This window comes from Sinocyclocheilus grahami, unplaced genomic scaffold (assembly GCF_001515645.1).
Source record: "Sinocyclocheilus grahami isolate Dianchi unplaced genomic scaffold, SAMN03320097.WGS_v1.1 scaffold280.1, whole genome shotgun sequence".
NCBI classification, from domain to species: Eukaryota; Metazoa; Chordata; class Actinopteri; order Cypriniformes; family Cyprinidae; genus Sinocyclocheilus; species Sinocyclocheilus grahami.
The window spans coordinates 1251274-1264260 of record NW_015505459.1 but is presented as its reverse complement, the minus strand read 5'-3'; the positions used below and the strand labels follow the sequence as shown (position 1 = coordinate 1264260).

At 35.8% G+C, this 12987-nt stretch overlaps 1 protein-coding gene across 1 annotated transcript in view; it reads right to left on the bottom strand.

Moving 5' to 3' along the window:
* Nucleotides 1-826: 826 nt before the first annotated feature.
* The window catches only part of LOC107600253 (contactin-associated protein-like 2), a 33122-nt gene continuing 20961 nt past the window's right edge, over nucleotides 827-12987 (bottom strand). Inside the window, exons 15-24 of the mRNA XM_016292097.1 lie at nucleotides 12379-12535; nucleotides 10721-10848; nucleotides 10352-10522; nucleotides 9537-9755; nucleotides 9170-9406; nucleotides 6308-6535; nucleotides 6014-6147; nucleotides 5797-5890; nucleotides 3677-3907; nucleotides 827-1986 (exon numbers count right to left, since the gene is read on the bottom strand). Of these exons, the coding sequence (XP_016147583.1) occupies nucleotides 1787-1986; nucleotides 3677-3907; nucleotides 5797-5890; nucleotides 6014-6147; nucleotides 6308-6535; nucleotides 9170-9406; nucleotides 9537-9755; nucleotides 10352-10522; nucleotides 10721-10848; nucleotides 12379-12535 (1799 nt within the window). The 3' untranslated portion in view covers nucleotides 827-1786. The remainder of the gene's footprint in view (nucleotides 1987-3676; nucleotides 3908-5796; nucleotides 5891-6013; nucleotides 6148-6307; nucleotides 6536-9169; nucleotides 9407-9536; nucleotides 9756-10351; nucleotides 10523-10720; nucleotides 10849-12378; nucleotides 12536-12987) is intronic.

The window sequence follows — 12987 nt, the reverse complement described above, 5'->3', positions numbered from 1 at the left end:
AACAGTTTACTGAAACGAAGCAATTTGGCGACTAACATAAGCGGACTTTTTAGAGAGAAAAAAAATTGCATGAAAAAAAAGTGTAGGATATGACCTCTTTAAGATTAACATCTCATAATAATTAGAGGACCATATTAAACAACTCTCTTGTCACTCATTCCCTAAAAAAAAAAAGTGTCTTTTTTTGTTATAAAAGCAATCCAGTAGTTTATTGAGATTTGCAATGTGTTGATTATTGGAGAGTCAGTTTTTTTTTTTTACAACCCTCAACATGAAATGACATTTCATCTTATCATACATGAGCATTTTTCAAAAAGAACATGAGAACAAATGATTGCATTACGTTATAATAAAATCACAATTTTGATGCGTCAAACCTTAATAAATAAGTGATTTTGTTGATTTAAAAGACCAATCGGTATATTGGTAATGCATGGAGACAGGTAAAACACATTAATAATTAATAAAACAACTTAAAATGTACAGAAAGCAATATTATTATAGTGCTTCATTATAAACCAGGTTTTTTATAATCTATCTGTTGTTTGAATAATACTCTTGTTAGTAAACTCACATGAGCAGAGAAGACAAACTCTTATGAAACCATATTAATAAACTGCCAGAAAGACATACATTTGTAATTCAGACATAGTTCTGTCATCATTTACTCACCCTCAAGTTGTCGGTTCCCATTGACTTCCATAGTATTGAAAGAAAACACTATGGAAGTCAATGGGGACCATCAACTGTTCGGTTACCCACGTTCTTCAAAAGATCTTCAGAAGAAAGAAATTCATACAGGTTTGGAACAACTTGAGAGGGAGTTATTGCTGACAGAACTTTCATTTTTGAGTGAACTGTCCCTTTAAGAAATAAAAGTGACTTAACCAAGCACAATGAAGAGAATATTAAAAATGGTTTGTAGTTGTAGCAGTGCATTAAAACGGCAAACACACGAAAAAAATCATCTTTCTCCTATATTCATAATTAAGGGTCATCGAATCTATCCCAAAATCCATGCTTGGCCAGAAGAAACCTTGAACCTTTGAGGCACATTAAAAGACACTGGAGCAAATGGACCATTCAAGATCATTTACTACTGAACACATCTGAACTAAACTCTCTATCTAGAGCTTTCATGTTTTTAAGAGCATCTCCTTATAAAAACCCTCTGCCGTGTTTTCCATAGAGTTTGAACAAGCACTTATGGAGAAACAGATAAATAACACTGACATCTGATAACTATAAAGAACATTTACCATGAGATACAAAAGTGCTGCATTAACATTGATGAATGATTCAGAATGCCATTGGCTGATTACCATGCTACAATATATTATTGTCCTGAAGATGCTGACAACAAAATGTTTAAATACAATCAAATGTCCTTATCAGAAACATAATTATGCGTCATTCTGTACACATTCCGTTTTGTGCTATTGGAGTATTTGGTGCATTCATATTTGCCGAACACACACTTGTTCACAGACCAGCAGTATTGCAATGATAAGAATGCATCAGTTGTTTTTGTTTTACCGTCGTCCCATATGGAATATGCCTGTCATGTGTGCATGGGATGAATTCGATCTCACAGAAGTCCTTTTGCTGTATTCACTTACATACAAAATAATTACAGAACAGACATGCCAGTCAGTGCACAGACTCTGGTCCGAATGGAATTGCCAATAGTCCGTTTCACATTGACTGCTCGAAGAGCTCAGAATGACCTTTGTGTGTTCCTCAGGGTATCCATATCAGAGGACGAAGCCCCTCCCAGGGGGTGTGGCTAAATGAACCACTCCTTCTTGCTCTCGTCGATGGTCTCTGTGAAGGCGGGGTCATTCACGATGATGGCTGCATCAGCGCAGTCGGCAGACTCCGCCCCTTTGGCCTCGTTGGTGTGGTAGGAGCCCTTGTGATGGAACATGTGACGCACCAGGAACACCAGCGTGCAGAGGATGCTGAAAATCACCACTGCGATGATGCCTACGTGAGCGAGAAATGATATGATGAATCGTGTCATTAAATCGGTTTAGAAATATTCTACAGCAATAATTCAAAATGTTTGACATTTTTACTTTAATTATATTTTTAAATATTAATATTTTTATACAATGATATTAAAATGATTGCAATGATGAATCATATAATTAAAATCAGTTTAGAAGACAGTGAATTCATATTCCCAAGCATTTGAAGTTTAGCTGTGTATACTGAGATATAAATAAGAGACATTTATTTTATAATGTATTAATATTAATCACAATTAACAATAAATAATTTTAATTATAATTGATATTTCTTTAAAACTTTTTAATTATAAGATGACTAAGAACTCACTAAGAAAATAATAATAAATGTTATCAAAAGGAATACATTAGGGGTGTGACAAATTTAACAGGAATATCTGAACTATGAACGGAGTTAATGTGTCGGTCAACATAGGACACAAATATAAGTGATTTTTAGGTTTTAATATCCTTGTGGCAACAATGCAGGTAAAACCTGCTCGACACACACACAAGCAAACAAACAGAAATATACCGCAGTAATCCTCTCTACAGGGAAGAGATCACAGATGTTTTTTACTAAATGTCAGAAGATTTCTCCCAGACAACCAGGAAAGATCTCTTCAGAAGTGAGAAAACATTTCCTTATGTGCATCAGATTCATAATGAAATTCTATAAATATATATTTTTTCTGCTCAAGAGTAAAAGATAAAGTGGAACTTTTTCCTCAATATCTCCCTCTAGTTTCCCTTAAGGGGTTTGCCTGCTCACATCTGACATAGATCTTTATAATATCCTGCTGATTCAGGTCAGAACACTGATTTTTTTTTCTTCTTTTATCTCCATTTTCCTCTCAACCACATTCCTGTACAAATGACAATAGGTTGATCCAACTGTTTGAATAATGAAAAGGGGCACACAAAGGAGCAAATACTCCTCCACTGCAAGCATGAGCTCAGCCCTTAAAGGAATAGATGACCCAAAAATGAAAATTTGATGAAAATGTACTCACCTCAGGACATTCAATATGTTTGTTTTTTCGTCAGAACAGATTTGGAGAAATTTAACATTCTGCTTGCTCACCAACAGATCCTCTGCAGTGAATGGGTGCCATCAGAATGAGTCCAAACAGCTGATAAAAACATCACAATAATCCACACCACTCCAGTCCATCAGTTAACATCTTGTGAAGTGAAAGCTGAGTATTTGTAACAAACAAATTCATCATTAAAACATTTTTAACCTCAAACCATAGCTTCTGTTTAAAATACGACTCCTCTGTCTATAATCTTGCTTTCTCCTGTGAAAAGGTCATCTCCTCTGAATCAGACTCACGTTTAAAAACGAAAACAGCCCAAAACAGCCTTTAATTGATGGACTGGAGTGGTGTGGATTACCTGTGGATTATAGTGATGTTTTTATCAGCTGTTTGGACTCTCATTCTGACGGCACCCATTCACTGCAGAGGATCCACTGGTGAGCAAGTGATGTAATGCTACATTTATTCAAATCTGTTCCCATAAAGAAACAAACTCAAACTCAAACTACATCTTGGATAGTCTGAGGGGGAGTACATTTTCAGCAAATTTTCATTTTTTCGGGTGAACTATAAAATACATAGGGGCAAAATAACACCATAAAAAGTTTTTAATCATCATTTGGTTACCTGGATCTGGGTGCCAGGGGTCAAAGACCGCAGACATTGGTGGTACTGTGAGTGGAGATGCCCCACAGTTGGACTCCACCAGGACCCCCTGTATGGAGGCTGTGGAGGGCATGCCGGTCCTCAGGGCGGCCTTCAGCGGGGCGATGCGGTTGAACTGTACTCTGGAGAGACAACCCACGAATCCAGGTGTGTTATATCGCTCTATCAACACCGGATCAATCTGACCTGTTTCTGAAAGACAAAGACAACAGTAGAAAATATCAGATGGTGGAAACAATTTAGTGTGAAAGCAATGATTAAAGTAAAGGACAGGTGTTATTATAAAATGAACGATCTAAAATCTAATTGGATGAGTAACTAAAATTTGATCAAAGATTTCAAATCTACAATATCATCTAAAACAGTAAAACCAGTAATATTGTGAAATATTACTACAATTTAAAATAACTTTTTTTCAGCATCATTACTTCAGTGTTGCGTGATCCTTCAGAAATCATTCTAATATGCTGAAACATTTCGTATTATCATCAATGTTGAAAACAGTTGTGCTGCTTGATAGTTTTTTTGGAAACCATGAAACATAACATTATACATTTACTGTCACTATTGATCAACTTAATGCATCCTTGCAAAGTATTAATTTATTTTTCAAAAAAAGAATAAAAATCATATTGACCCCAAACTTTTGAACGGTATTGTATATTATGCATAGCCCAACCATTATGTCGTGTGATTGTGTCAATGTTGTTAAAAAGCAATATGCCACAGTTATGGGCTCAACAATAAAAATTAAAAAAACAAAGTAAACTGACTGAAATCCCCTCAACCATTGTCAAGTAACTTTAACATCTTATCTCTTGTAGCTTATTGCTTTAGTTCACATCTGCAAAACAAGACCGAACCAAACAACATGACACTTGAAACCAAAAGTCTTGTTTTTCAACATGAACATGATAAAGTTGATGCATTTTTATATATGTGAGAAGAGAAAAAAAAACTTCTTTGTCCTTGATTATCCTAATCTTTTCTTCCCATATATTACTAAACATCACACAAAACATCCAGGAAAAAAACCCCAATCACATCTGAAAAATATATGCTAATATTTTGAATTTAAAGCATTTTATTAACGGTACCTGTTTGCGTTCACAGATGTGGAACTGCGTATGTCTTCCCAGCACCTAGCAGGTCTTGCAATTCAAAGCAAAACACCAGATTTCTCCTTTCTGTCTGTCTCTTTCTCAATCTGCTCAATCAATGTGTAAACCTGACTAACAAACTGTAGATTTCCTTCTGTCTAACCTTGAAGCGATAAATAGCTTGTAAACAATATTACTGAGCTATACACAGACCCATCACCCATTCAGCTGCTCAGGGCATTCCAGCTCATTTCTGCAGGAAAACCTGGAGACCAGATTGAGATCAGGAGCAGAACCCAGAGCTTTCACATGATGATGTCAGGACTTACAGTCAGAGTCCAGTTAAAGCAGGCATCCTCAACTCTGGCCCACGAGATCCACTTTCCTGCAGAGTTTAGCTCTAACCCTAATCAAACACACCTGAGCATGCTAATAGATAGACAACAGATTAAAAAAATCTGTTTAAAATGACATCTATAGAAAGGTCATTATATTTAATATTCATTTTATGAACTAGTACACTGCTGTTCAAAAGTTTGGTGTCAGTAAGATTTTTTTTGGAAGAAATTAATACTTTTATTCAGTAAGTATATATTAAATTGATCAAAAGTGGCATTGAAGACATTTAAGTAAAAAAAAAAAAAAGATTTATGTCAAATAATTGCTGTTTTTTAACGTTCTATTCAACAAAACGTATCATGGTTTCTACAAAAAATATGTAGCAGCACAACTTTTTTTTAAACTTTGATAATAAGAAATGTTTCTTGAGCAAATCAGCATATTGGAATGATTTCTAATGGTTAATGTGACACTGAATGCTGGAGTAATGGCTGTTGTGCTATATAAAGTAATAATATTTCACAATATTAGTTTTTAGTGTTTTTCGGATTTAGTAGTATAGAAAAGAGATATTTGTTAATAGACAGCACACTTAAAAGCCCAAAATATGATGCTAAAATATGTACATAATAGCCTACTTACCAAAAACTTTTCCAAGGAAAATGGTCTTCACGAGGTTGAACTCAATGTCCGAGGCTTCAGGAAGAGTGTAGCTCACTGTAGGATAATGATCCACCTGCAACACCACAGACAGACTCTTAAATCCAGTGAATTGTCATCATCTAATATAACACACACAGATTCATCTGAACTGTGAAACCATCTTCATCTAGTGGCTGCATTGAGACAGATACAGCACCTGCAGCTGAATGAGTCTGTCCTGTCGGGTGATGTTGATGTTGTGAGGCTGACCGTTAGCCATGTTACGATGATTCAAGCTGATCGTGAACGGCTCCCTCAAACCTCCCAGGTTATAGCGGATCTGTAGAGTACCTGAGGGAAACCATAAAACCATTTTCGTTTCAAATGAAATAACATAAACTTACAAATAACACTGTTTCTAAGCTATTATTAAAAAAGACTTTGCATATCTTATAACCAAAACAGAACATAAACGTTAAATCTGAGCCATAAAGATGCAAGCGTGTCTCACCATTGTGCCGCAGCACCATGGCCAGGTAGTCCGGTGTCTTGGAGCTAATGTAGATGAGGACTGCAGGTGTGTGGGACGTACTGAAACTAAAGCTCAGCTCCTCACGGGTCAGATTATCCACCGCGCTCAGGACTCCAGAGCTGCCTTCCTTCACTGCAGGAGAAGAGCTGCTCTCGGACATGAGGTCGTACCGCACCAAGGTCCCACTCTCAAAATACCCTCCGACATCTAAAAATGGAGGCAGACGACAACAACAACAGAGCTTCACGTTAACATCCTTTAATACAGTGATAACAGGAGACATTTAAAACAACATGATTTCATTTATTAGTAGGGATGTACCGATTCACTCAAGTCACGATTCGATTCGATTCACGATTTTTTTAACAAAATTAGATTTAAGAGAAATTATAAATTAAATGTGTCCTTTTATTATTGCCTGGACAAAATGCTGCACGTTTCTTTGTGAAATTGAAATATAACACTATAATACCATATGGACGCGAATATAAGACAATGTTTCTTTCTTGGAAATACATCTGAAAAAACGCGGTCGTCTTATATTCAGGGTCTAGACTTTGACATGTCAATAATACACCCACAACAATAGGTGGTGCCAAATACGCATAAAACGAGTGTGCCATGAAATACGTCATGTAATGCGTGTTGTAAAGATCGCGAGTAAAAACAAAAGAAAAAGAAAAGCTTACAGCTGCATGAGTCGTGACTGTCACGTTAGCCTGATGGGACCAGACTCTCTTTGTGATTTTAAAACGTAAGACAGTACCCAGATTTGAAGACTACAGTAAGATTTAACTTCTACTGTTAATAAGATTTCGGTAGACTACTATTAGATGAATAGCCTAAATGTCCTAATTCAGATGGGCTACCTGTATTTTTTTATTTTTTTATGGTATATCAAAAAGTGTATATATTTTTTATATGATTGTTGGTACATTTTACCAGTTTTTACCATACTTTCAAAACAAAAATTAAAATAGGAAAAATATGCAATATGAAAATAATTGAAGACAAAATGTGTTTTACAGAGGAAAAACAAGATTTATTTTTAAAAAAAAAGCCTTTTTCCAAAAGGTACATCTTATAATCAGGGTCGTCTTATATTCGGGCCAATACGGTAATGTACTAATATAGCACTTGTAAATTATTGCTCTTTTGTTGGTTTTGATTGCTTCTATTGTCCTCATTTGTGAGTCGCTTTGGATAAAAGTGTCTGCTAAATAACTAAATATTAATATAATGTAAATGTAAATAACAAAACTAAATTTTAAAACAAGCCCCAAATCAAATAAGTAACACAAATAAAAGAAATCTCTTCATATAAACAAAATAAGGCTTTGTCTGTGCTCTTTCCTTTTAAAATTAGAGGCAACCACTGCATTTTAATCATGATCCAAACAAAGATGCTGCATACATGCAACATGAGCAGTTTTTAATCTAAATTAGATTGTATAATTTCGAAATTTGAAGCAAAAACCGAATGGTTTGACTTCAGTTTTGTGAAACTATACATAAAAAATATCTGTATGAAACCGAAACAGCAGACGAGCTGAACGAGACGCAGATTCACTCTCTGCCAGCAGGTGGCGCTTTAAGCGTTTCATTGGTTTCCGCTGTAAACAAAGCAGCGCTGCACTTATGAACTTTAATGTGCATTATACAGAGGCAAGATGAAAAGAAAAAATACCATCTAAACTTTTCTAAAGACAGTAAGTTCCCCTCAGACATGCATTCATATAAACTCCTACCCCTAATTGAATCGCAATTTGTTTATCATTGAATCGATTTTCAACCGGCTCGAGGTTAATCGTTACATCCCTATTTATTAGAATACAAAAAGTAAAGTGAAAAAAAAAGTGACGTGACATGTGGCCAAGTATGGTTACCCAAACTAGGAATTAGTGCTCTGCATTTAACCCATCCTTAGTGCACACACACAGCAGTGAACACACACACATACCGTGAACACACTCCCGGAGCAGTGGGCAGCCATTTATGCTGCGGCGCCCGGGGAGCAGTTGGGGGTTCGGTGCCTTGCTCAAGTCATGGTATTGAAGGTGGAAGAGAGCGCTGTACATTCACGCCCCCCACCTACAATCCCTGCCGGTACGAGACTCGAACCCACAACCTTTGGGTTACAAGTTTGACTCTCTAACCATTAGGCCACGACTTCCCCAAGTACACTAGATTACTGCTTCAAAGTATATTTAACCGAAGCTAAAGTACAAGAGTTTATGTTTAATTAAATGCCAGATACAGCTTGTATAACTAAAGTACCAGTATTAACCAGGAAAATGCATAATGTGGGACTTTTAATTGTAAATAAGACTCAAACACACAGGGGCACTTATTTCGAAATGTCTATGCTTTACTATCAATTTATTTTGAAACAATTGCTGCACTCATATTTATTTAATGAATAGTTTTTAAAAGTTTTAAATAAGCACATTATACTGTTTTTCCATCCCCAAATCTGAGACCTCTTAAAATGATAATTAAGACATTTGTTACATAATAAGATATTTAAGACTTTATAATGACCTGCTGGGAATTTTTTATTTATTTTTGCACACATGCTCCTAAAAACAATTTGACAGTTCGCACACATCTATTTTTAGTTGCAAATGTGAGTAAAATGCTCTGTTGAGCCGTGAATAAGAACTAAAACTGGTCCAAATTGGCTTGCAGTCCATGTCTTTTAGCTTTGACGTCATCTGTATATGCTAATGTGCTCCTCAAAGATGTGATTTGTGCATTGCAATATATTTGTTGCCCATTACAGCCAAGGACGAAACTGAATTATTTATGTTATGTACTATTTATGTAAGATAAGTGCAATACCATCATTGCAGAAAGGCCCGTCGAAGGCGGTCAGACTGCAGTCGCACGAGTATCCGTTGTATTTCTCTATACATTTCCCTCCATTCTGGCAATGCATCCCATAGCTGCTGCAGTGACCCGAGCATCCAGGCTTCACCCCTGGTGTGACCTTTGCCCTCCCTTCAAGGTCAAGTGTCACTCCACTGACTTTTAGGGAACGAATGCAACCCAGAAATCCTCTCTGCCCCCCTGAGGCACCTAAAGTGTAACAGCAACACAGATATAATGAAATATAAAATGTTATCACTTTACAATAAGATAAATTAGATACACAAGTAAAATAATTCTACTAAACTTCTATATCCCAAACATCTGCCAAATTGCTTACCTACAAACATCTGGCTGAAGAGCTGCAGGCGGGTGTGGCCCTGAGGCGGGGCTGACCGCGCCTCCCTATGCACCTTGTCCAATCGCAACACGGCCTCTTTAATATTCCGCTCCGCCTCCACCCTGTGCCACTGGTCATCATTGAGGGGTGCAGATGCGCGTACGGTTAATTCCACCGGCCCGTTGCCCACATCAAATGAGAATGACACCACTGTAGCAGCTGTGGAGAGCAGCGTTGTTACTGTTAACTAAAACTATTAAAAGCTATTTAAAAATTATAAAATAAAAATCTAATGAAATGAAACAGAAATAAAAGATAAATATTAGATGAAAAACAACCTTTAAAAGTGTAACGAATATTGGAAATGTTGCCTTTGCAACTAAGATTTAAGTTGAAGTTGAAGTACTAAAATGACTAAAACCGAAATATAGTGAAATAAATGTAGTTTAAATAAATAATAATAATATAAATGAAAAAGCATAAAAACAAAATCAGTAAATCTTATTAATAAATTAAATAATTAAAAACACATTTATTAAATACATTTATTTTAATAAATTTAAAAAAAAAAATTTAAATATAAAAATAAAAGCTAATTAAAAATAAATACTACAGCGGTTTAAATCTAAATAATATAAAACTATAATAAAAAAAAAAATAACAACGGTGGAAAGATAACTGTAATTTACTTCCTCTGTCTGATAAATAAAGAAACTCAAAGCACAGTTCTTAACAATATGCAGATAAGACAGGATTCATTGAGGGCTTTATAGCAATCCTACTCAAGATGAGGTGATAAAAGTATGTGGACTTACATTTGAGTTCTAAGCGAATATAATCCGGATTGCCCAGGTTTTCCAGAAAGACACCATGTGAGGCTGAAGTCTTAAAATAGAAGGAGACGTCTGCGCTGGTCTCGGCTTGGAAGGTGGGAAAATGAAGATAAGATGCAGGTGTGTTGAAGGACGCTGCGTTCCAGAAGTGACCTATAAAAGAAACACATTGACAACACATTAGATCTCGGTTTTGGTCAAATTTAAAGCTGCAGAGTGTATTAAACATAACTTGAGGTTATCAACCTATCATTTAACATCGATTTTAAGGGTAGGTTGCAGTTAGTTCTGAGGATAGGCCTGTGATTGTTTGTGTGAAGTTGATACATTTTTAAGCACTTCTGCACTTACGATTTCCCTGACAGCGCAGCGGCCCAACAGTGAGTCTGGTTTCAGATCCAGAGCGGTGTACGTCACCAACCACCACCTGACTGACAGGCAGATGGTCCTTATACATCAACATACCAGCATCTTCTTTCCTGGAGAAACAAACACGATGCAGAAGAAGAATTATGGACCACAAGGGGGCAATATAGCATTGTGCAATGCAGCAGAAAGGAGCTGGAATATTAGCGTACTGCTTACTGCATAGTACATACTGCACACTGTCTAGTATGTAAAAATGTGCATTAATTTATTACGTTAATCCAGCGAAAGGCATCCTGTTATACACAGTGTTGGGGAAAGTTACTTTTAAAAGTAATGCATTACAATATTGCGTTACTCCATAAAAAAGTAACTAATTACGTTACTTAGTTACTTTTTTATGGAAAGTAGTGCGTTATATTACTTTTGCTTTACTTTTTAAATCTGGACAGGGTTTGCTTGTTTGTTTTTAAAATAAAAAAGTTATATTTTTGGCAAATATAAAAGCCTCTTCACATCAAAAGTGAAATGAATAAGCCTCAGGCTGAAGGGAAAGTACATTTACATCCGTACAGTAGAATGCAGAAGAAGACATTTCAACACACTTCAGCAATAAAAAAAGACACAAATGTTTGTCTAGAGTAATTTGTGCTTATTAGTACGGTTGAACTGGATCATCGGCGGTCAGAAGCAAAGACATTGGTTAATAGAATGGGATTAAATACATTAAGGATATTTTTGCTGTTTAACATTTAATTATTGCAGGTTTGCGTCATATTCTGAGTTGCATTATTTTGAGGAATACTGAATCTGTGTTTTTTTTGTGTGAGTGAGATGAATTAATGCATATTCATATTTATTTTAGAACTACAGTAACATCTTCTGATTTCTCTCAACATGGGGACAGGAGAGCTGTCAGTCAATAAATTGGGGAAAAAAGTAACTTGCGTTACGTATTTGAAAAAGTAACTCAGATATTCTCTTGTAAATTAAATGCGTTACTTTACTAGTTACTTGAAAAACTAATCTGATTACGTAACTCGCGTTACTTGTAATGCGTTACTGGTTATACATAAATATGGTTAGTATGCAATTTTTGAAATCCAAATTCCAATTTAGTTCACAGAGTCAAGGAGGAGGTATGAAAAATTGTGGTTGTTTATGTAAATTTAAGTTGAGCGCATTGCATTTCCATGCATTAAGAAAATTAGTATGTGCACTACATAAGCTACTATTCAAAAGTTTTGGGTCATTAAGATTTTTTTAAAGAAATTAATACTTTTATTCAGCAAGAACACATTAAATTGATCAAAAGTAACAGTTAAACTTAATATTAATATAAAAAATGTAATACAAATAAACTCAACTTTGTATTAATCAAAGAATCCTGTAAAAATGACCACAGTTTCCAACAAAAATATTAAGCTGTTTTCAACATAATAATCAGAAATGTTTCTTAAGCAGCAAGAAACACAACATTTTGAATGGTAGTAAATATTACTGCAAAAATACTGTAAAAACATAGTATGGTAGTATGCAATTCCAACAAACTCTGGATAATCAAAGCATCTAATGTAACTATGAGGCCACCAGGACTGTGTACAGCAGGCTTTTCAGTGCCTGAGAAGAGCATAAGATCTCACCATTGCCTCAGATCTGCATCACAGTTGCAGTAGTATCTTGGATCTGTGCAGTTGCGTTCTATGCCACAGGCACATTTCTGCACACCTGGTCCTGAGCCGCCCCAGTAGAAGTGCTTCTCATTTCCCCTGCCGACCCACCATGTGGATGGAGAGCCGTCTAAGACAAAAAAAAAAATCTTAAAAGATCAGAAAATTTAGTCATCCTCAGGCCATCCAAGATGTTGATCAATTTATTTCTTCATGGGAACAGATTTGGAGAAATTTAGCATTACATTACTTTCTCCCCAGTGGATCCTCTGCAGTGAATGGGTGCCGTCAGAATGAGAGCCCAAACAGCTGATAAAAACATCACAATAATCCACAAGTAATGCACACCTCTCAAGTAAATTCATTAACTTCTTGTGAAGCAAAAACCTGAGTGTTTATAAGAAACAAATCCATCATTAATGTGTTTTAACTTTAAACTGTCGCTTCTGGCCAAAATACCACTCCATAATTCATCATAATGATTCATCCAGTGAAAAAGTCCATTCTCTTGTTGTTCTCTCAGATAAAAAATAAGCATATTTGTTTAGAACTGTTTTAGACTGTTTTTGCTTGCAAATGGTG